This window comes from Amblyraja radiata, chromosome 2 (genome assembly GCF_010909765.2).
Source record: "Amblyraja radiata isolate CabotCenter1 chromosome 2, sAmbRad1.1.pri, whole genome shotgun sequence".
Classification (NCBI taxonomy): Eukaryota; Metazoa; Chordata; class Chondrichthyes; order Rajiformes; family Rajidae; genus Amblyraja; species Amblyraja radiata.
In genome coordinates, this window is record NC_045957.1 from 111055268 (window position 1) to 111079466 (window position 24199).

Genomic DNA, 24199 nt, shown 5'->3' on the forward strand with positions numbered 1-24199 from the left:
CGGCAACCTATTTTTAGTCGAGGCCGGTTTTAAACATGATGAAAAAAATAGCAGCAACCTAGATGAAGCCTCGACCACGCGGAAACCACTTTCGACCATTAGGGGGAGTGACCAAAACCTCCGGTGACCTCATGGAAACCTTGGGTGGCGGGCAAGGTCACCAGAGGTTGCTGTTTAGGTCTCCCAAGTGGGACAGGGGCTTAAGTCCACACTGACAATCAACCACCCGCTTACACACATTCTATATTAATCCCATCTTTATTCTCCACATTCTCCCCACTCTAGGATTCTACCGTGTGGGTTTCCTCTGGGTGCTCCGGTTTCCTCGCACATCCCAAAGACGGGCGGGTTTGCAGGTTAATTGGCCTCTATAAACTGCCCCTAGTGTGAAGTGAGTGAATGAGAAAGAGGGGTAACAGAACTAGTGTGAGTGGGAGATCGATGGTCGGCACGGATTTGGTGGGCTGAAGTTCCGTGCTATATCTCCAAACTAAACCAAACTGATATATCGAGGCAATTTTTAACGATCAATTTAACCTACTAACCCATGTCTTTGGGATGTGGGAGGAAACTGGAGCACCTGGAGGAAACCCACACGGTCACAGGGAGAATATGTAAATTCCATACACCGCAGCTAAAATCAGCATTGAACACAGATCTTTGGCACTATGAGTCAGTAGCTCTACTAGCTTTGTCATTGAGGTTCATAAAGAAAGTGTTGGTTGAACCTCAAACTGTAACACATTCATTAAGGTAGCATTGTGTAGGAAAGAACTGCAAATGCTAGTTTAAATCGAAGGTAGACACAAAATGCTGGTGTAACTCAGCGGGACAGGCAGCATCTCTGGAGAGAAGGAATGGGTGACATTTCGGGTCGAGACTCTTCGTCAGTGATTTAAGGTAGCAGTACAAGTTAATAAAGGCGGTTCAGAAGGCATTTTGGGATATTTGCTATTATTTACTAAGGTACGGAAAACAAGAACAGGAAGTCAAGCTAGAAGATAGAAAACAATAGTTCACAACATGGGTACAAGGTACAGTACTGGTAAGCATATTGTAAAAAAATGGTATTCTTGTATTATAGTTAAGAATAAGGGGTAAGCCATTTAAAACGGAGATGAGGAAACACTTTTTCACACAGAGAGATGTGAGTCTGTGGAATTCTCTGCCTCAGAGGGCGGTGGAGGCCGGTTCTCTGCATACTTTCAAGAGAGAGCTAGATAGGGCTCTTAAAGATAGCGGAGTCAGGGGATACACTTTTCACACAGAGAGTGGTGAATCTATGGAACTCCCTGCCACAGAAGGTAGTTGAGGCCAGTTCATTGGCTATGTTTAAGAGGGAGTTAGATGTGGCCCTTGTGGCTAACGGGATCAGGGGGTATGGAGAGAAGGCAGGTACAGGATACTGAGTTGGATGATCAGCCATGATCATATTGAATGGCGGTGCAGGCTCGAAGGGCCGAATGGCCTACTCCTGCACCTAATTTCTATGTTTCTATATGGGGAGAAGGCAGGAACGGGGTACTGATTGGGGATGATCAGCCATGATCACATTGAATGGTGGTGCTGGCTCGAAGGGCCGAATTACCTACTCCTGCATCTATTGTCTATTGTCTATTGTTGTGATGGTGACTGTTTAGGATGAAACTGTTTTGTTTTTACAAGAAAGGAAACGGGGGGGGGGGGGGGGGAGATTTACAGTAATTGAGATGCGTAAAATTGTGAGAGGCCTGAACACAAGAAAGGACCAAATTTCCTTAATAGGAGAATAAACAAGACAATGTGCAACCCAAAAACATGTTAATTGAGAGAAGGATAAGAAGGAAAAATAATTTTACTCACTGAACCAAGGAGCTCTGAAACTCAATAAAACTTATTTTATTGATAATGATAATATCCATTTATTAATGCATGGGACAAATAAAGGACAATGAAGGCAGAAACCATTCATTTGAGGACTTGAAGAGTTGTAAACTATAGACCAAGTTGTAAATTATGGACCAAAATAGTCCTCAAGTCCACATTTGAGCCCGAATAAACATGATGGGTCAAATGGTCACCTTCTGTGCTACATTTATATTACTTCTATCAAATTCCTCTTTCGCCATTAGTTTACTCTTACTTTTTGCTGTCTTGAAGTAAAATATGCAGTTTGCTTCGATCAATCGACATTTGTTTGGGATTGACCAGAGCTTCTAATGTCTCTAATATTTGAGGTTGTAACTCATTCAGACTTGCTTGCAGAGCACTAATCTGGACAACATAAAAGAAAATACCTTTCAGCATTATGGCCATACGCTACCTGATAAACTTCCATTGTTAGATGGTGTACTTATCAGCTGGCTTAACCAAGCAAAACATGTACAAAATCTTTAGGGATATCTGGATCTCATAACGTACATGGAGACAAGGTGTAGAGCATGATTGCTTGGGACTGACTACATTTTTTTAGAAGGTCGACAAACATTTTATTTGTTGGCCCTCTGCTGGAGAAATGTCACCAATGCCAGGTGACCAAAACTGAACACAATACCCCAAATAAGCAGGCTTTATGAGTGTCAATAAAGCTTGTGTCTAGGCTGGTGACCTGCATGGGATGCAAAAGAAGCCATGCAGACATTGATAAAATTGGATGCATGGTCCAGAACAAAAACTATGCACTTCGCGCAAAGCCCACGACAATCTTGATTTTTGATTTTTGATTTTTTAAAATTTATTTAATTTTAATTTTTTTTAATTAGAAATACAGTAAATTACAATAATACACATCAGATATATCTTATTAGATTTGTTGTACCACTTCGTTTTTCGAGCTTTAAAAAAGATAGAAATAAAAGAAGTAAGGAAAGTGAGCAAGAATCGTGAAGGTGCAGGAAAGTGTTGGGAAAAGAAATCCCCTTAGGGAAGAAGTTAGAGAAGGAAATAAAGAAAGGAAACAAGACCCTAGAAAGAAAAAAAAAAAAAAAAAGGAAAAACAATTTTTGATTTTGACTTATTTTCAACTGCACGGCGGCACTGCGTTAGAATTGCTGCCTTACAGCACCAGTAGACCCGGGTTCGATCCTGACTATGGGTGCTGTCTGTACGGAGGTTGTACGTTCTCCCCGTGACCGCGTTGATTTTCTCCGAGATCTTCGGTTTCCTCCCACATTTCAAAGATGTACAGGATTGTAGGTTAATTGGCTTGGTATAAATGTAAATTGGCCATCGTTTGTGTAGGATAATGTTATTGTGCGGGGATCGCTAGTCGGTGCGGCCTCGGTGGGCTGAAGGCCTGTTTCCACCTGTATCTCTAAACTAAACTAAAATTGGTCGCATGGCGTTGTGATGGAATGCAAAGAAATGGATTGCAAGTTTGCGAACAATTCAAATGCAGGGCTCCCAACGTTTGGTGAGAGGTGAGCGTGCGAAATCTGGACCCACCCTACGACAATATCTACAACAAGCTACCACCTAGTCAACGTCAAGCCACGACAAGCTACGTCGACCGGCGACACAATTCCTCGCGAATTGTGATGTCCACCTACGACCACACCCACGACAACCTACGACCACACAGGCGACAACCTACGACAACCGAAGTCAACACGTCCACCCGCGACAAGATAGGACAAGCTACGACCCTGTCGGCGACAACTGAAGATGTCAAATTCTGTGATCAGCGTGAGAGCGTGAGAATTGCGAGAAATTCGCGAGTCTCATGCTCAATGCGTGAGAGTTGGCAGTGCTGCAAATGTAGACTATAGTACACATCCTGGTGAATCTCGTCTGCATATTTTTCACCTTACTGACATTGTCCCTGTAGCTTGGCGACTTGTTGCAGTTATGCTAATAAATATTAAGAGGTAAACTTTATTCTTCTAACTCAAGATCAGCATAAGACATCTGAGCAGAGTTAGGCCATTCAGCCCATCGAGTCAGCTTTATGATAACTGATTTATGATTCATTTCCTGATCTAAAACCAATGATTGAAACTTTAGCTGAAAAATATAACTACTTTCAAATCATTTGGAAATCTGAAAAGAAACCAAAATCCAAGGAAAAAAGATATTTGATCATCTTAAACTGACAACCCTTGAATATACTTATTTATCAAATAATTATTCATCAAATTAGCAAGAGACTTCTAATGAAGTCGGAAAAATTTATTAGTGTGACTGAAGTTTAGTTTAGTTTAGAGATACAGCGCGGAAACAGGCCCTTCAGCCCAATCCGACCAGCATTCCCCGCACTATCCTACACACACTAGAGGCAATTTACAAATTTTCCAAACCAATTATCTTACAAACCTGTACATCTTTGGAGTTCACATTACATATTCTGTGATAGCCAGCTGAAGCTGGATGGCGTGGGACTGCCGTTGCATAGCTTTCATATCACCACAAGCGGTGATGAGTAGACATTGCATTGGAAAATATTTTAGCTTCTTGTTAACTTCACAGAAAACATAGCCAGATATTGGCAATAGCTACGGCTGATGCACAATAAGAAATTGGAACTAGAATTTATGATATGTTGGCATCAACAGAGGATTTCCTTGTTTTGCCTCTCAACAAGGCCATGATCTTGACCTCTGTTCTACTTTCTTGCCTGATCCCCATAACTCTTGACTTCCCTACAGAATGCAAATCTGGCCTGGAATATAATAGTTCAGTCCCCACTGCAAATAACTAAAGATTCATGACCCTCAAAAGAAGTCCTTCCTCATCACAGTACAGATTGGGGATGATCAGCCATGATCACGTTGAATGGCAGTGCTGGCTCGAAGGGCCGAATGGCCTACTCCTGCACCTATTGTCTATTGTCATTCTTAATTAGGTGACCCCTTATTCTGAAATCATGCCCAGATGGGAAAATGTTCCCTCACCATCTACCTTTCAAGCTGCTTCAGAATCTTCAATGTTTGAAATAAAATCATCTTTTTAGCTTAGTTTAGTTTAGAGATACAGCGTGGCAAGAGGCCCTTCAGTCCACCGAGTCTGCGCCGACCAGCTATCCTACAGACACTAGGGACAGTTTACAATTATACCAAGCCAATTAACCCATGAAACTGTACATCTTTGGAGTGCAGGAGGAAACCGGAGCATCCAGAGAAAATCCACGCGGTCACAGGGAGAATGTATAAACTCCACACAGACAGCACCCTGAATCAGGATCGAACACGGGTTTCTTGACGCTATATGTCAGCAACTGTACCGCTGCGCCACCATGCTGCCATCTCTTCTACATTCCAATGAGTACAGGCTCAAACTGCAAAACTTCATATCTTCATTCCAGGAATCAGCCTAGTCAACCTTTACTGAAATACCTCCAATGCAAGCATATCCCTCTTTGATCAAGACCACTAAAACTGCACTCCAGATGTAGTCTCATCAAGTAATGTACATTTGTGGCAAGACGTTAGTTATTTTTAAACCCTAACCTATTTACATAAAGACTAGTTTTCCATTTGCCTTCCCAACTACTCGATGTACCTGCATAATAGTATTAAGGTGTGTCTCCATTTATGTGTTGTCTTTCTGCTGACTAGTTAGCACGCAACAAAAGCTTTTCACTGTACACGTGACAATAAACTAAACTAAACTGAGGTAATTGACTTTGCTTTCTAAAACATTAATATTCTCTCAACCATGCCATTCATTCCGTGGGAGGAAAATGCAGTAATGTTGGTTAGCATTGATTTTTTTTTTGCGCAACATAAATAATTCCCTTCTACTAACCCTGTGATGAAGTATTGCTTCTATGGCCCGGAATTCAAAAGGCAAAGAGTATGTGGCCAGTTGTCCATCTCCAGCCAATTGTAATGTGAGGTCCTTCAAAAGCCAATGCTCCAGATTTGATTGGTGATAATCCAGGATAAGAAGATACTTTGGAGTTATTACAGCTTTAAGGATCTGATAAATGGAAAAAAAAAGTAATATAGTGATACAATGTGGAAACAGGCCCTTCGGCCCAACTTGCTCACACCGGCCAATATGTCCCAGCTACACCAGTCCCACCTGCCTGCGCCTAGTCCATATCCCTCCAAACCTGTCCTATCCATGTACCTGTCCAACTACTTCTTAAACGAAGGGATAGACCCAGCCTCAACTACCTATTCTGGCAGCTTGTTCCATACACCCACCATCCTTTGTATGAAAAAGTTTTTTTGTTTTTGTTTTTCTTGTGTGTTTTTTTTGTTTTTTGCACAATCCGCAAGCATTGCCACTTTTCATTTCACTGCACATCTCGTTTGTGTATGTGACAAATAAACTTGACTTGACTTGGATTCCTACTAAATCTTTTCCCCTTCGCCTTGAACCTATGTCCTCTGGTCCTTGATTTCCCTACTCTGGGCAAAAGGCTCTGTGCATCCACCCGTCTATTCCTCTCATGCTTTTGAACACCTCTATAAGATCACCCCTAATCCTCTTGCGCTCCGTGGAATAGAGACCCAGCCTACTCAACCTCTCCCATTAGCTCACACCCTCTAGTCCTGGCAAAATCCTCGTAAATCTTTTCTGAACCATTTCAATCTCATGACATTGCCAACATAAATTCAGCAAAACCTTTTTGTTAAGGACTGGAGATTTTAGACAGAATTAGAAAATGATGGAAACACTCAGCAAGTCAGGCAGCATCTGTGGTAAGAGAAAGAGTCAACATTTCAGACTGACACAGATGTCATGGACAGGTTGGTTGAGTGGGCAGATGCATGGCAGATGAAGTTTAATGCGGATAAATGTGAGGTTATCCACTTTGGTAGCAAAAACAGGAAGGCTGATTACTATCTAAATGGCATCAAGTTGGGTAAATGGGAAGTACAACGGGATCTGGGGGTCCTTGTACATCAGTCTATGAAAGTAAGCATGCAGGTACAGCAGGCAGTGAAGAAAGCGAATGGCATGTTGGCCTTTATAACACGAGGAATCGAATATAGGAGCAAAGAGGTCCTTCTGCAGTTGTACAGAGCCCTAGTGAGACCACACCTGGAGTATTTTGTGCAGTTTTGGTCGCCTAATATGAGGAAGGACATTCTTGCTATTGAGGGAGTGCAGCGTAGGTTTACAAGGTTAATTGCCGGGATTGCGGGACTGTCATATGCTGAGAGAATGGAGCAGCTGGGCTTGTACACTCTGGAGTTTAGAAGAATGAAAGGGGATCTCATTGAAACATATAAGATTGTTAAGGGCTTGGACATGCTAGAGGCAGGAAACATGTTCCCGATGTTGGGGGAGTCCAGAACCAGGGGCCATAGTTTAAGATTAAGGAGTAAGCCATTTAGAACGGAGACGAGGAAACACTTTTTCTCACAGATAGTGGTGAGTCTGTGGAATTCTCTGCCTCAGAGGGCGGTGGAGGCAGGTTCTCGAGATGCTTTCAAGAGAGAGCTAGATAGGGCTCTTAAAAATAGCGGAGTCAGGGGATATGGGGAGGCAGGAACGGGGTACTGATTGGGGATGATCAGCCATGATCACGTTGAATCGTGGTGCTGGCTCGAAGGGACGAATGGCCTACTCCTGCACCTATTGTCTATTGTCATTTTATCTGCTCCTCATTTCCTGCACTTTGTTTTTGCTCCAGCTTTTCAGCATCTGCAATTTTCACTTTTGGTTTACTGATAAATTTAAAGTATATTTGAAATACTTATGGACTGGTGCTACAAGCATTACAAATAGCTTAGTTTAGTTTAGAGATACAGCACGGGAACAAGCTCTTTGGCCCACCGAGTCTGCGCTGATCAGCGATCCCTGCACACTATTATCTCAATGGGGTTAGGTTAGGTAAGGGGGAGGTGCAGCGAGACCTGGGCGTCCTTGTACACCGGTCACTGAAAGTTGGCTTACAGGCACAGCAGGCAGTGAAGAAAGCTAATGGAATGTTGGCCTTCATAACAATAGGATTTCAGTATAGGAGTAAAGAGGTTCTTCTGCAGTTGTATAGGGCTCTGGTGAGACCACATTTGGAGTATTGTGTACCGTTTTGGTCTCCTAATTTGAGGAAGGACATCCTTGTGATTGAAGCAGTGCAGCGTAGGTTCACGAGATTGATCCCTGGGATGACGGGACTGTCATATGAGGAAAGATTGAAAAGACTAGGCTTGTATTCACTGGAGTTTAGAAGGATGAGGGGGATCTTATAGAAACATATAAAATTATAAAAGGTCTAGACAAGCTAGATGCAGGAAAAATGTTCCCAATGTTGGGCGTCCAGAACCAGGGGCCACAGTCTTAGAATAAAGGGGAGGTCATTTAAGACTAAGGTGAGAAAAAACGTTTTCACCCAGAGAGTTGTGAATTTATGGAATTCCCTGCCACAGAGGGCAGTGGAGGCCAAGTCACTGGATGGATTTAAGAGAGAGTTAGATAGAGCTCTAGGGGTTAGTGGAGTCAAGGGAAAAAACTTTTTCACCCAGAGAGTTGTGAATTTATAGAATTCCCTGCCACAGAGGGCAAGTCACTGGATGTATTTAAGAGAGAGTTAGATAGAGCTCTAGGGGCTAGTGGAGTCAAGGGATATGGGGAGAAGGCAGGCACGGGTTATTGATAGGGGATGATCAGCCATGATCACAATGAATGGTGGTGCTGGCTCAAAGGGCCGAATGGCCTCCTCCTGCCCCTATTTTCTATGTTTCTATGTTTCTACTAGCACTATCCTACACGCTAGGGGCAATTTACAATTTTTACTGAAGCCAATTAACATCTGCGCCACCGGGCCGCCCTGTATTAGGTCTGAGCTCAAAGCATCATTATGAATTTTAAGGTAGTCCTTCAGGTAAGATTAGTTCAGTGTTCATGTATCCTTTCAAAATGAGTTTAAAAGACTAACAATATTATTGAAAGAAGATTTTCATGATACCATAACCAATATTTATTACTCAATCACAAAATCGCTTAAAAAGGAGATCTGTTTATTATGAAATTTATTTTTGTGCATCTTGCTGCATACACACAGTCTACTCCATTTTTAAATGCTTTTGGATGCCTCATAAGTCACTGTATAAAAGTAAATGAAAATCAAACTTAAACGCAGATGCTGAAAGATTGAAACAAAAACAGAAAATGCTTGAAATTCTCAACAGGTCCAGAATGACCTTTAACCTGAAACGTGTTTCTTTCTCAGCTGGGAAGCTTTCTTACCTCCATCCTGAGGATGATGCAATTATTCCTGGTATTAATACTCGTTACGTGCTGAAATCGTAAATCTCGTGCTTGGAGACCAAGTTCCTGGTATAGTTCAGTCTTCTTTCGTTCTACGGCGAGAATGATTTTATAAACATTAAGTAATAAATTTGAGGCCAATCTCTACAACATTTTAAGCAGTAGTAATTTTCTCTTGTTACCATTACCATACTAAACAAACTAAATACCCAGAATCATAATCAGCAGTACAACATTTTATACTTTCTTCATTACCAGGTGGACTTGGCGTGGGGGGAAACTGTTGGGGGGGTGTGGGGGGGAGTGATGGACCTGGAGCAAGGAGGAGGGGGGGGTGATGATCAGCCATGATCATATTGAATGGCGGTGCAGGCTCGAAGGGCTGAATGGCCTACTCCTGCACCTAATTTCTATGTTTCTATGTTTCTATGAACAAATGAGGACCTGGCGTGGGATACTTTGTAACTTTGTCAGTGCCCTTTATGTGGCAACTATTTGCATACCTTGGGTATGCAAATGAAGAATTTCACTGTGCCATGTGAAGTTTTCATTCATTCATTCACTTTCTATATCCTCATCTTTGATGGATACTTTGAAACATTCCTCTTCTTTGACTTTCATTTCTGCCTAAGATTTTCATTACCCTCTGCCACACTCCGTCCATAATGATATTTATGGCAGCACAATGAAACAGCTGGTAGAGCTACTGTCTCACAATACCAGAGGTACCTGGTTCCAATCCTGACCTCGGGTACCGTCTATGTAGAGTTTGCACATTTTCCCATGGGTTTCCTCCAGGGCTCCAGTTTCCTTCCACATCCCAAAGACATGCGGGTTTATAGATTAATTAGCCTCTCTAAAATTGTCCCGGATGTTCAGGGATTGGATGGGAAAGTGGGATAACATAGTAATAATGTGAACAGGTGATCAATGGTCAGCGTGGACTCAGTGGGCTGAAGGGCCTGTTTCCATGCTAATTCTCTAAACTAAACAAAACCAAACCTTAGATAGATACAAAATGCTGGAGTAACTGGATAGGCAGTATCTCTGGATAGAAGGAACGGGTGACTTTTCGGATCGAGACCCTTCTTCAGACAGATCAGTCACCCATTCCTTCTCTCCAGAGATGCTGCCTGCCCTGTTGAGTTACTCCAGCACTTTGGGTCCAGCTTTGATTTAAACCAGCATCTGCAGTTCTTTCCTAAAATAAACCTTTGGTTTGGTGTAGGCTTATGTCCAGTTACATTTCTTCAAAGCACGGCAAGAATTATTATGCATTAAAAACCTACATAAATGCAATTAATGCAGGTGACGCAAGCTACTTAAAGATGTCTGTCGACAAGATGACTGTGGGTACATTAATTGCATAACAGATGATGAAGTGAGGCTAGCAAAAGAACAAAAATAAATGGAATCAATGTTCAAGTATTTAAAATTGGTTAAATTATTTCTTACCAACAAATATGCTTAAAACATAAAATGATTAAAACCAACCTACCAAAGAAGCTTATGTTCCCAGTACTCTCATATTTCACCTGAAAGAAAATATATTTTTTAATGTAATGCATGCGTATGTTCTTTAAAATGTTATAAGTATTCAAGAAACACCACTTACGACAGAAAACACGGGAACCACACTTCCAAGGGCACTTTGCGATGAATCCTTGGTGTGACATTGTTGTTGTCTATTCACTGAAGAAATGTCAAAGTTTAAAATATCAAAGACTTGCTTTCAGAATAAACAAGCAAGCTCTCTCCCAGCTACAAATAAGAACAGATGAGGCATGGGGTTTTCAGCACAGGACCACTCGCAATGTCCAGAAGTCAGTCTGACACTATAGCCACGGACATTGAGGTCGGCTGCGGGTCTCATAAATTCCGAAGAAATAACTTTTAAAAAGTTCATTTGTCATCTTAAATGCAACAAAATACCCTACATTGCTTTGTTTTGGGAATGAATCAACTGGTATAGAAATCAGGTTGGGGCGTAAAGGAACACTTTAAATGAAATGGAGCAAAATCGCAAGTTTGTCAGATGTGCATGTATTTGAGTACAGTGTTTTACAGAGAAATATTTCAAAGTGAAGCAATATTGTATATCACTAATGAAAATAAACAGAGAAACAGGATTACATTATGGCTATTCTCCACTGTAACACCATTTTCCACCTTTGCATAAGTTCATGTGATAGGGGCAAAATTAGGCCATTTGGCTCATCAAGTCTATGCCACCATTCTGATCTATCTTTCCTTCTTAACCCCATTCTTCTGCCTTCTCCCCATAACCCCTGACATCCGTACGAATCAAGAATGTATCTATCTATGTAAGGATTTTGTTTGTGGATTTTAGCACTGCATTCAACACCATTGTGCCAGAGCTACTGCACTCCAAACTCTCCAAGTTGACTGTGCCTGAACCCCTATGTCAGTGGATCACCAACTTCCTGACAGGAAGCACACATGTGAGGCTGGGAAAGCACATCTCGGACCCGCAAACCATCAGCATAGGAGCACCGCTCATTACAGGGATCATTCTCGTAAACCTCCTCTGGACCCTCTCCAGTGCCAGCACAGCCTTCCTCAGATATCGGGTGTCTGAGGTTATAGGGAGAAGGCAGGAGAATGGGGTTAGATGGGAGAGATAGATCAGCCATGATTTGAGTATAGGAGCAAAGAGGTCCTTCTGCAGTTGTACAGGGCCCCAGTGAGACCACATCTGGTGTATTGTGTGCAGTTTTCGTCTCCAAATTTGAGGAAGGACATTCTTGCTATTGAGGGAGTGCTGCGTAGGTTCACAAGGTTAATTCCCGGGATGGTGGGACTGTCATCTGCTGAGAGAATGGAGTGGCTGGGCTTGTATACTCTGGAATTTAGAAGGATGAGTGGGGGGTCTTATTGAAACATATAAGATTATTAAGGATTTGGACAAGCTAGAGGCAGGAAACATGTTCCCGATGTTGGGGGAGTCCAGAAGCAGGGGCCATGTTTTAAGAATAAGGGGTAAGCCATTTAGAACGGAGATGAGGAAACACTTTTTCACACAGAGAGTTGTGAGTCTGTGGAATTTTCTGCCTCGGAGGGCGGTGGAGGCCGGTTTTCTGGATACTTTCAACAAAGAGCTAGATAGAGCTCTTAAAGATAGCGGAGTCAGGGGATATGGGTAGAAGGCAAGAACGGGGTACTGATTGTGGATGATCAACCATGATCACATTGAATGGCAGTGCTGGCTCGAAGGGCTGAATGGCCTACTCCTGCACCTATTGTCTATTGATTGAATGGAGGAGTAGACGATGGGCAGAATGGCCTAATTCTACTCCTATCACTTATGATCTTATACAAGGCCCAACATTGCTCACACTACTACAACTTGGGTCTGACCAGCACCCTGTAGAGGCCTCAGCAATACATCTTTGTTTTTGTATTCCAGCCCTCTGGAAATAAATGCTCCCATTGCGTTTGCCTTCCTTACTACCGATTCGACTTTTTGGGAATCCTGCACCTGCACTCCCCAGTCCCTTTGCACCTCAGGGTGGCACATGGCATCCAAGGAAGGAGATGGCTTGTAAGAGCTAGAGCGTGAACTTTGAACATGGTGCCAGAGCTGCTTGTGGCTCATTCGATTATTCCTGCACACTTGATAATCGGTGCTAGGGTGATACTGTACTGGACTGTTTGTAAAGAAACGAATTACACTGTGTTAACAATCAACATAAGCGGCAATCAAAAAGAACACTATTGGCAACCATTATATTTTGAGTCTATATGCCTCAAAACCTTTTAGCCGGTGTCACGCAAGAAGCTGTAGGAGTAGAATTAGAAGCTGTTTAGGATTAGATTTAGGCTGATCTCAGTCTCCTAATCCCATCTTCCTGCCTTCTCCCCATAACCCCTGACACCCATTGTAATCAAGAATTTGTGTATGAAGGGATTGCAGATGCTGGTTTAAACCAAAGAAAGACACAAAAAGCTGGAGTAACTCAGTGGGACAGGCAGCATCTCTGGAAGGAAGGAATGGGTGACGTTTCGGTTCGAGACCCTTCTTCCTCAAGAATTCTTCTTCAAGAATTTGTCTCTCTGCCTTAAAAATATCCACTGACATGGCCTCCACAGCCCTATGTGGCAATGTTTCACAGATTAACTACCCTCTGACTAAAGAAGTTCCTCCTCACCTCCGTTGTAAAAGAGCATCCTTCTCAAACACCCCTAAGTCGTGAATTGTGCAGCGAATGAATTATTATCCAGTCCATTCAACCTCCAATTAATTTACAGTTGAAACAGTTGAGACTGGGGTGCCAGAAACTTGAGCAAAACACAAAGTGCTGAAGGAACTGAGCAGGCCAGGCAGCATCTGTGGAGGGAACGGACAGACGACGTTGCCGTTCGGCACCCTTCTTTGAGTTTATTTTATTGTCATGTGTACTAAGGTACAGTGAAAAGCTTGTTTCGTGCTAACCAGTCAGCAGAAAGGCAAAACGTGATTGTAATCGAGCCATTCACAGTGTACAGATACATGGTAAAGGGAATAACGTGAATCACGTTTAGTGCAAGATAAAGCCAGATTACAGATGTCCGATCACAGATAGTTTGAGGGTCTCCAATGAGGTAGCTTGTAGTTCAGTACTGTTTCAGGACTTAGTTCAGTAGTTCAGTTCAGTCGCTCCATTCCTTCACAATGGAGCAACTGGGCTTGTATACACTGGAATTTAGAAGGATGAGAGGGAATCTTATTGAAAGACATAAGATTGTTAAGAAATTGGACACGCCAGAGGCAGGAAACATGTTCTCGATGTTGGGGAGTCCAGAACAGGGGCCACAGTTTAAGAATAAGGGGTAGGCCATTTAGAACAGAGATGAGAAAAAACTTTTTCACCCAGAGAGTTGTGAATCTGTGGAATCCTCTGCCTCGGAAGGCAGTGGAGGCCAATTCTCTGGGTGCTTTCAAGAGAGAGTTAGATAGACTTCTTAAAGATGTAGGAGGCAAGTGATATGGGGAGAAGGCAGGAACGGGTACTGATGATCAGCCATGATCACAATGAATGGCGGTGCTGGCTCGAAGGGACGAATAGCCTACTCCTCCACCTATTATATTCTCTATTGACTGCTCTCTAGTTGTGGTGGGATGGTTCAGTTGCCTGATAACAGCTGGGAAGAAACTGTCCCAGACTGAAGAGGCTGCCTGATCCGCTGAGTTCCTCCAGCACGTTGTATTAGCCTGCAGTTGATTATCACGAAGCGACATTTCGTTTCAAAATAGCATCAGGTCAAACAGTGTCATCACAGTACACAAAATTGCTGGAGGAACTCAGCGGGTGCAGCAGCATCTATGGAGCGAAGGAAATAGGCGACGTTTCGGGCCGAAACCCTTCTTCAGACCCCAGTGTCATCACAGTGGTCGGTGAAGAAACACGCTGACGTTCACTACCGCTATAAACAGCGCTCTATAAATTGTCTGCCTTCAACGCAAGAACTCACTGTGTCTGCTTATCCCGAGCCGTGTCTGCTTATCCCGAGCACAAGTATGAAATGCAGAAATACTTCTTCCACAGGGTTTTAACATCGTACATCTGCAGCCGTATTTAAAAAGTCGCAATTTAGCAGGCGTGCCTTTAAAGGCCAACCCGGCTCGCTCTGCAAAAGTGCAGAAGAAAGACCTCGTCAGTCCGCAGACCTCCATCCCAAAATGTTTATTGTTCCAAATTCCTTCTCTGCCTTCGAACGACGGAGACCCAGCGCAATGATTTCTTCAGCAATTACATGTTGGGATGTTGGAAAAAAAAACAAGACATTCTCTCCCGGAAGAGGACTTGAATCGGTGAAGTGCGCGAAATCTCTTAACATAAAACTTTCTCAGACAGGAATAAGAGTCCCCTGTCAGTAAGATTTTAGTTGTTGCTGATTTCTATGGAGAATTGCGAGTCAACAAGGCTGGGCGAAGTTTGGAACGCTCCGGGTGAAATTCTACATGGAGTTTCCTTCAGCAACAGTGTCACAGTGTGACATCTCCGCAGATGAAACCAGCAACACGACCCCGGAAATCAACCCACACCAATGCGCGCAAGCGCCATCAGAGGGAGGGACATGTGTGGTAGAAAAATACCGTCTTGTGGTAGGTTCATGTGATTGCAGCAGAATTCGGCCATTCGGCCCATCAGGTCTACTCCGCCATTCAATCATGCATGGCTGATCTATATTTCCCTCCTAACCCCATTCTCCTGCCTCCTCCCCATAATCCCTGACACCATTACTAATCAAGAATCTATCTATCTCTGCCTTAAATATATCCACTGACTTGGCTTCTGCAGCCTTCTGTGGCAATGAATTCCACATATTCACAACCCTCTGACTAAATAAATTCCCCCTCATCTCCTTCGTAAAGGAACGTCATTTTATTCTGAGGCTATGACCTCTGGTCCTAGACTCTCCCACTGGTGGAAACATCCTCTCCACATCCACTCTGTCCAGGCCTTTCACTATTCGGTAAGGGAACCCTGCCTGTCGGGCAGCATCTAGGGCCAATTTACAATTTTACTGAAGCCAATTTACCTACAAAGCTGTACATCTATGGAGCATGGTAGGAAACTGGATAAAACTCGCGTAGGTCATACGGAGAACGTACAAACTCCATATAGGCTGCACCCGTGGTCAGGATCGAACCCGGGTCTCTGGCGCTGTAAGGCAGCAACTCTACTGCTGCGCCAACATGCTTCCCCTTGTGGAGAGAGAAACACAATTAACTTTTCAGATCTTGCTGCTGTAATTCCGTGTATTTTTATTGCTATGTTTTTGTTTCTGGTAACGCAGTGGGGCTAGATTAGTAAAGTCTTTCTGTTACTGCCCTCGTTAACTCGTTAATCTTCCAACAACCAAATAATGATCAGAGCTTCGTTTCAGCATTTGCTATTAAAAGATTCTGCCAAATTGCTGTAAAATCTGCATCATCCTTAATCTTCCAGTAATTCAGGTCCCACCAAGAATTTCTGGAGCACCATCCACACTTCACGCTGCCTCGGCAAGGCCACCAGCATAATCAAGAGCTAGTATCATCCCGGTCATTCCCTCTTTTCCCCTCTCCCATCAGACAAGAGGTACAGAAGTTTGAAACACATACCTCCAGATTCAGGGACAGTTTCTTCACAGCTGTAATCAGGCAACTGAAACATCCTCTCATCAGCTAGAGTGCAGTCCTGACCCCTGATCTACCTCATTGGAGACTTTTGAACTATCTTTAATTGGACCATCTTGCACTCAGTGTTGCACCGTTTATCCTTTATCTGTACACTGTGGACTGTATAAAACACTACCCGAATGTACGTAAGGGTTAAGTTCCATAAACTCTCACATAAGCCAGATTTTACATGTCAGAATCACCTTAAAACTAGAAACAAAGAACTGCAGATGCTGGTAATTACACAAAAGGAGATGAGAAAGAGTGACTTTAGTCGGAGGGTGGTGAATCTGTGGAATTCATTGCCACTGACGGCTGTGGAGGCCAAGTCAATGGATATTTTTAACGGAGATTGACAGATTCTTGATTAGTACGGGTGTCAGGGTGTATGGGACAAAGGCAGGAGAATGGGATTGAGAGGGAAATATAGATCAGCCATGGTTGAATGGTGGAGTAGACTTGGTGGTTCAATTGGCTTTATTCTGCTCCTAGAACTTATGAACAAATGGACAGAGAGGGACATAGTGCTGGAGTAATTCTTCAGACTGATGAGTTACTCCAGCACTTTGAGTTGTTTCACGTTAAAACTAGGCGCCGATGCCCCTGGTCTGCACCTGTGACCACTTCTTCGCCCGCTGCTGCACCGTCCGGTTGATGCGGCTGTTGTCGTGGCTCACATTGTAGCCCCTAACCCACAGCGCTTTCTTCAGGCTGCCGCCAGCGACAGGACACATTCGATCACCGGGGGGCTCCAAGTTGGCACCAAGTTCTGATCCTTGTTTACCTCTGAAGAATAATCTGCCAACCTGAGAAAGACCCATTTATTCCCATTGTTTGGTTTCCATCTGATATCCAATCCTGAATCCATGTCAGTACATTGGAAGGATGTGTTTGCTCAGGAAGGATTCCAGAGGAGATTTACAAGAATGATCCCAGGAATGAGTAGGTTAACCTCCGATGAGTGTTTGTCAGCGCTGGGCCTGTACTCGCTGGAGTTCAGAAGAATGAGGGGGGACCTCATTGAAACATACAGAGTAGTGAAAGGTTTGGATAGAGTGGATGTAGAAAGGATGTTTCCACTAGTGGGAGAGTCTTGGACTAGAGGTCATGGCTTCAGAATTAAAGGACATTCTTTTTTGGAAGTAGATGAGGAGGAATTTATTTGACTAAGGGTGTTGAATCTGTGGAATTCCTTGCCAAAGAAGGCTGTGAAGGGCAAGTCAGTGGATATTTTTAAGGCAGAGATTGATTATTATAGGTGTCTGAAGTTATGGGAAGATGGCAGGAGAATGGGGTTAGGAGGGAGAGATAGATCAGCCATGATTGAATGGTGGAGTAGATTTGATGTGTTGCATGGCCTAATTCTACTCCTATAACTTATGACCTTATCATGTACATTATCTGTATGTTCTAAACTTGTGTGGTACCGTATCAAAAGCCTTCTGAACATCCAAATACACATCTTCTGGTTTTCTCTTATCTATTCCACCACTTACATCCTCAAAGTGCTTTCAGTAGATTAGTCGAAGATGTTTTTTCCCTTTCATAAATGTGGAATCTGCAGATAATTGTGGAGAGAGTTCGTTACAAAATGATGACTCCTTGAAAAGAACAGCCTGTGAATTTGAGCGCGGAGACAAAGATGTGAACTCAAGGTTACGACTGATAAGAACCGTGACAGAACTGTGAACAATAACCCCTTCATGGCACAAGGGTAATGAGGTAATGCCAACCAGCTCCCTGATATCAGGACCATTATGGAAGGGACACAATATGGGTGATCGTTTTTGAGTCGGTAAGAGTCAGTATGATCGAGAGCTTTATACATCCTGATCATCCTATACAGATAAGAGAGCCTGTTTTTCAGTTCTTTGTTCTTTAAGTTCTCTAGTTTTGTGCTGTAGCTTTGCTGTGTAGATTTTAAAAAACTTTCTGTCCTGAAACTGGGCGGCATACGATACGATACGATACAATCTATTTGTCATTTGGACCCCTTGAGGTCCAAACGAAATGACGTTTCTGCAGCCATACATTACAAACAAATAGACCCAAGACACAACATAATTTACATAAACATCCATCACATTGCTGTGATGGAAGGCCAAAAAAACTTATCTCTCCACTGCACTCTCCCCCCCGATGTCAGAGTCAAAGTCACCCCCGGCGGGCGATGGCGAATTGTCCCGCGGCCATTAAAGCCACGCCGGGTGATTGTCAGAACTGAACGAGGAGGAGGACACAAATGCAGGCTCAGACACAGGGCAGATCAGTCTTCGGCGTTTAATCGGTCCAAGTCAGTACACAGGTAGGCAAAACAGAGGCAACAGTACCATATAGGAGCAGGCAAGAACCAGTGGTCGAAAATACAGGCAAAGGTCGAGATCACAAGGTCACAAGATTTCGAGAGCTGGAACGAGGTGATACCAAGTAGCATACACCACGAACTGGCAATGGGAACTAAAACACAAAAGGCTTAAATACAGACTAGCAGGGGATAACGAGACACAGGTGAAACACATCAGGGCGTGGCCAACAGACTAGCAGGGGATAACGAGACACAGGTGAAACACATCAGGGCGTGGCCAACAATCACATGAGGGTAAACGACCTGACAGGAAATGGGACCTGAAACAAGAGGAGATGTGAGACACCAAAATAAAACAAGAATGCAAACTCTAATACTAAAAACCAATAAGAAACAGAAACTAGATCAAACGCGAGACCTGACAGTGATGCAAGGTCGCACACCGGGTTCTTGATGTTAGAGCCCCCGGCCATTCCAAGCCGCGCGGGGCGATGATGTAAGGCCCCGCTCCAGGAGCTCTTCAACCCCGCAACTCGGGCGGGAGAAGTCGCCGTTGCGGGAGCCCTGAAAAGCGGTCTCCCTCCAGGGACCCGCGGGCTCCCGGTGCCGCCGTCCGCCAGACCCGCAGTTGCAGCCTCCGAAACTCCGGAGGTCGGGCCGCAGCAGCGCTCCACCACCGCTCCACCCGCTCTGGACTCGGCCAGCTCCGCGACGGTGAGGTGAGTAGTCGGCACCAGAGCTCCCGGTCTTCCTGTTGGAGGCCGCTCCTCATTGCAGCCCCAACGACAACGGAGACCCGACAAAGAAAAGGTCGGGTCTCCCGTGCAGGGAGAGATTTAAAAGTTACCCCCTCCCTCCCTCCCACCCCACCCCCACCCCCCCACACACATACCCCAACAAAAAATAACAAAAACTACATTAAAACATAGACATAAAATAATAAAAACGCAGACGGACTGCAGAGGCCGCGGCTGACGAGAGTCGCGCTGCCCACCGTACCATGGCGGCGCAGCGGTGGAATTGCTGCCTTACAGCACCAGCAACCCGGGTTCGATCCTGACTACTGGTGCTGTCTGTATGGAGTTCTCCCCGTGGGTTTTCCCTGGGTGCTCCGGTTTCCTCCCACGTACAGGTTTGTAAATTGTCCTTAATCCGTAGTGGGTGCTAGTATACGGGGATCGCCATGGATTTGGTGGGCCGAATGGCCTATTTCAGTGCTGTGTCGCGAAACTAACCTAATTGCAACACCTGGACATTGTAAATAACCTCATTGGTTATTCTATTCGTGCACTTCAATATTTTATTTTGCACTACTTAAAATTATACTACACCTTTCTGCTGTTTTGCATTAATTATTACATTTAGAAACATAGAAACATAGAAATTAGGTGCAGGAGTAGGCCATTCGGCCCTTCGAGCCTGCACCGCCATTCAATATGATCATGGCTGATCATCCAACTCAGTATCCTGTACCTGCCTTCTCTCCATACCCTCTGATCCCCTTAGCCACAAGGGCCACATCTAACTCCCTCTTAAATATAGCCAATGAACTGGCCTCGACTACCCTCTGTGGCAGAGAGTTCCAGAGATTCACCACTCTCTGTGTGAAAAAAGTTCTTCTCATCTCGGTTTTAAAGGATTTCCCCCTTATCCTTAAGCTGTGACCCCTTGTCCTGGACTTCCCCAACATCGGGAGCAATCTTCCTGCATCTAGCCTGTCCAACCCCTTAAGAATTTTGTAAGTTTCTATAAGATCCCCTCTCAATCTCCTAAATTCTAGAGAGTATAAACCAAGTCTCTCCAGTCTTTCTTCATAAGACAGTCCTGACATCCCAGGAATCAGTCTGGTGAACCTTCTCTGCACTCCCTCTATGGCAATAATGTCCTTCCTCAGATTTGGAGACCAAAACTGTACGCAATACTCCAGGTGTGGTCTCACCAAGACCCTGTACAACTGCAGTAGAAGCTCCCTGCTCCTATACTCAAATCCTTTTGCTATTTTATTTGTGTATTTATCATTACTGTATATCCTGTTTACTCTGTGAGTTTCATATGAACTGGGAATTCAATTGCACCCTGGTGTATATTACTAGTCTTATCTGATCCATTTTCTATCATGCAATGAGTTGAAACGAATTGTAAAGGAGTGATGTCTAACACACTGTAACCTTTACTGAGTCTTTTATTATAGCACATAGAAACATAGAAATTAGGTGCAGGAGTAGGCCATTCGGCCCTTCGAGCCTGCACCGCCATTTAATATGATCATGGCTGATCATCCAACTCAGTATCCCGTTCCTGCCTTCTCTCCATACCCTCTGATCCCCTTAGCCACAAGGGCCACATCTAACTCCCTCTTAAATATAGCCAATGAACTGGCCTCGACTACCCTCTGTGGTAGGGAGTTCCAGAGATTCACCACTCTCTGTGTGAAAAAAGTTCTTCTCATCTCGGTTTTAAAGGATTTCCCCCTTATCCTTAAGCTGTGACCCCTTGTCCTGGACTTCCCCAACATCGGGAGCAATCTTCCTGCATCTAGCCTGTCCAACCCCTTAAGAATTTTGTAAGTTTCTATAAGATCCCCTCTCAATCTCCTAAATTCTAGAGAGTATAAACCAAGTCTCTCCAGTCTTTCTTCATAAGACAGTCCTGACATCCCAGGAATCAGTCTGGTGAACCTTCTCTGCACTCCCTCTATGGCAATAATGTCCTTCCTCAGATTTGGAGACCAAAACTGTACGCAATACTCCAGGTGTGGTCTCACCAAGACCCTGTACAACTGCAGTAGAAGCTCCCTGCTCCTATACTCAAATCCTTTTGCTATTTTATTTGTGTATTTATCATTACTGTATATCCTGTTTACTCTGTGAGTTTCATATGAACTGGGAATTCAATTGCACCCTGGTGTATATTACTAGTCTTATCTGATCCATTTTCTATCATGCAATGAGTTGAAACTAATTGTAAAGGAGTGATGTCTAACACACTGTAACCTTTACTGAGTCTTTTATTATAGCACATAGAAACATAGAAATTAGGTGCAGGAGTAGGCCATTCGGCCCTTCGAGCCTGCACCGCCATTTAATATGATCATGGCTGATCATCCAACTCAGTATCCCGTTCCTGCCTTCTCTCCATACCCTCTGATCCCCTTAGCCACAAGGGCCACATCTAACTCCCTCTTAAATATAGCCAATGAACTGGCCTCGACTACCCTCTGTGGTAGGGAGTTCCAGAGATTCACCACTCTCTGTGTGAAAAAAGTTCTTCTCATCTCGGTTTTAAAGGATTTCCCCCTTATCCTTAAGCTGTGACCCCTTGTCCTGGACTTCCCCAACATCGGGAGCAATCTTCCTGCATCTAGCCTGTCCAACCCCTTAAGAATTTTGTAAGTTTCTATAAGATCCCCTCTCAATCTCCTAAATTCTAGAGAGTATAAACCAAGTCTATCCAGTCTTTCTTCATAAGACAGTCCTGACATCCCAGGAATCAGTCTGGTGAACCTTCTCTGCACTCCCTCTATGGCAATAATGTCCTTCCTCAGATTTGGAGACCAAAACTGTACGCAATACTCCAGGTGTGGTCTCACCAAGACCCTGTACAACTGCAGTAGAACCTCCCTGCTCCTGTACTCAAATCCTTTTGCTATGAAAGCTAACATACCATTCGCTTTCTTCACTGCCTGCTGCACCTGCATGCCCACTTTCAATGACTGGTGTACCATGACACCCAGGTCTCGCTGCATCTCCCCTTTTCCTAGTCGGCCACCATTTAGATAATAGTCTGCTTTCCTGTTTTTGTCACCAAAATGGAGAACCTCACATTTATCCACATTATACTGCATCTGCCAAACATTTGCCCACTCACCCAGCCTATCCAAGTCACCTTGCAGTCTCCTAGCATCCTCCTCACAGCTAACACTGCCCCCCAGCTTAGTGTCATCCGCAAACTTGGAGATATTGCCTTCAATTCCCTCATCCAGATCATTAATATATATTGTAAATAGCTGGGGTCCCAGCACTGAGCCTTGCGGTACCCCACTAGTCACTGCCTGCCATTGTGAAAAGGACCCGTTTACTCCTACTCTTTGCTTCCTGTTTGCCAGCCAGTTCTCTATCCACATCAATACTGAACCCCCAATGCCGTGTGCTTTAAGTTTGTAAACTAATCTCTTATGTGGGACCTTGTCGAAAGCCTTCTGGAAGTCCAGATACACCACATCCACTGGTTCTCCCCTATCCACGCTACTAGTTACATCCTCGAAAAATTCTATAAGATTCGTCAGACATGATTTACCTTTCGTAAATCCATGCTGACTTTGTCCAATGATTTCACCACTTTCCAAATGTGCTGCTATCCCATCTTTAATAACTGATTCTAGCAGTTTCCCCACTACCGATGTTAGACTAACTGGTCTAACGTCGGCGGGGACGCAGCCCGGAATGCGGAAGGGGAGCCGACCGGCACAGGAGAGCCAGGGGAAGGGGACTGTGCAGGAGAGATCGGAGCAGGCGGTGAGAGAGGAGAGCGGGAAGGGGAGGAGCGGACAGGGGTTGAGAAACCCGGAGGAGCAGGGTGAGGGGGCCGCGGCGAACGGGCAGATGGGGGCATGCGAGTCGAGGGGTAGTTAGTGGGTGGAGGCTCGAATCGCAACCGAGGAGCATGCGGGGCCGCAGGGGGAAGCTTAGGCTCGTTGACAGCCAACAGGTGCTGGCGGCTGCGGCGATAGATAGTCCCCTCAAAGTCCACCAAGTAGGACCGTGGCGAATTGTCCACCCCGACCACGGTTGCGACCCGGGAGAAACCGGTGGAAGTCTGCAAGCGAACGACCTGGCCAGGCAGTAGTGGTGAGAGAGGGCGGCAGGACTTGTCGTGGGAGCGGCGCTGAACTTCATGCCGTTGAGCAATCCGCTGCTGGACAGCAGCAGGCTGAAGGACCTTTGGCACCAAGGATTGTTGTGCGATCGGCATAGGAGGGCGAAGAACGCGTGACATCAGACGTTGAGCAGGGGATCGCATGGTATTGTCCCTGGAAATGTTACGGAGGTTTAACAAACCCTGGTAGAAATCACTATTGGAGAGACGAGACTGCTCGAGCAAGGTCTTGGCGCTGCGGACAGCACGTTCGGCCAGGCCATTGCTCTGCGGGTATTCTGGGCTGCTGGTGAAATGAGTGAAGTTCCACTTCGCAGCAAAAGCTTTGAACTCTGCGCTGGTGAACTGACGGCTGTTGTCGGTCTGTAAACGGACCGGGGACCCAAAGGTGACGAAGTGTCGGCGCAGCTTACTGAGGACCATCTCAGAGGTGATGGCAGGGAGAAGGTCCACTTCGAACCAGTTCGAGTAGGAATCAACCAACACGAGGTATTGCTTACCAAGCCAATCAAAAATGTCTGCAGCCAGCGATGACCAGGGCATGTCAGGGGCCGGCTGTTGCAGAAGCGGCTGGCGCTGCTGGTGAGGGGCAAGAGAGTTGCAATCAGGACAGGAGGCTACACGGGCCTTAATGTACTTTGCCATGCCAGGCCAATAGTATTGTTCTTGGGCATGTGAGACTGTGGCATCGGCTCCTGGATGCCCCATGTGGG

General features: G+C 44.7%; 1 protein-coding gene across 2 annotated transcripts in view; it reads right to left on the minus strand.

Annotated features, from left to right (window-relative positions):
* The window catches only part of mrs2 (magnesium transporter MRS2), a 35990-nt gene extending 20815 nt beyond the window's left edge, over window positions 1–15175 (minus strand). The window contains exons 1-6 of one of the 2 annotated variants that reach the window (XM_033013558.1): window positions 14620–15175; window positions 10757–10833; window positions 10640–10676; window positions 9121–9233; window positions 5722–5895; window positions 2123–2253 (exon numbers count right to left, since the gene is read on the minus strand). In XM_033013558.1, coding sequence (XP_032869449.1) covers window positions 2123–2253; window positions 5722–5895; window positions 9121–9233; window positions 10640–10676; window positions 10757–10833; window positions 14620–14815 — 728 coding nt within the window. In that variant the 5' untranslated portion in view covers window positions 14816–15175. Of the gene's footprint in view, window positions 1–2122; window positions 2254–5721; window positions 5896–9120; window positions 9234–10639; window positions 10677–10756; window positions 10834–14613 lie in introns of both variants that reach the window. The other variant, XM_033013552.1, reaches the window with a different exon arrangement.
* Window positions 15176–24199: the final 9024 nt, after the last annotated feature.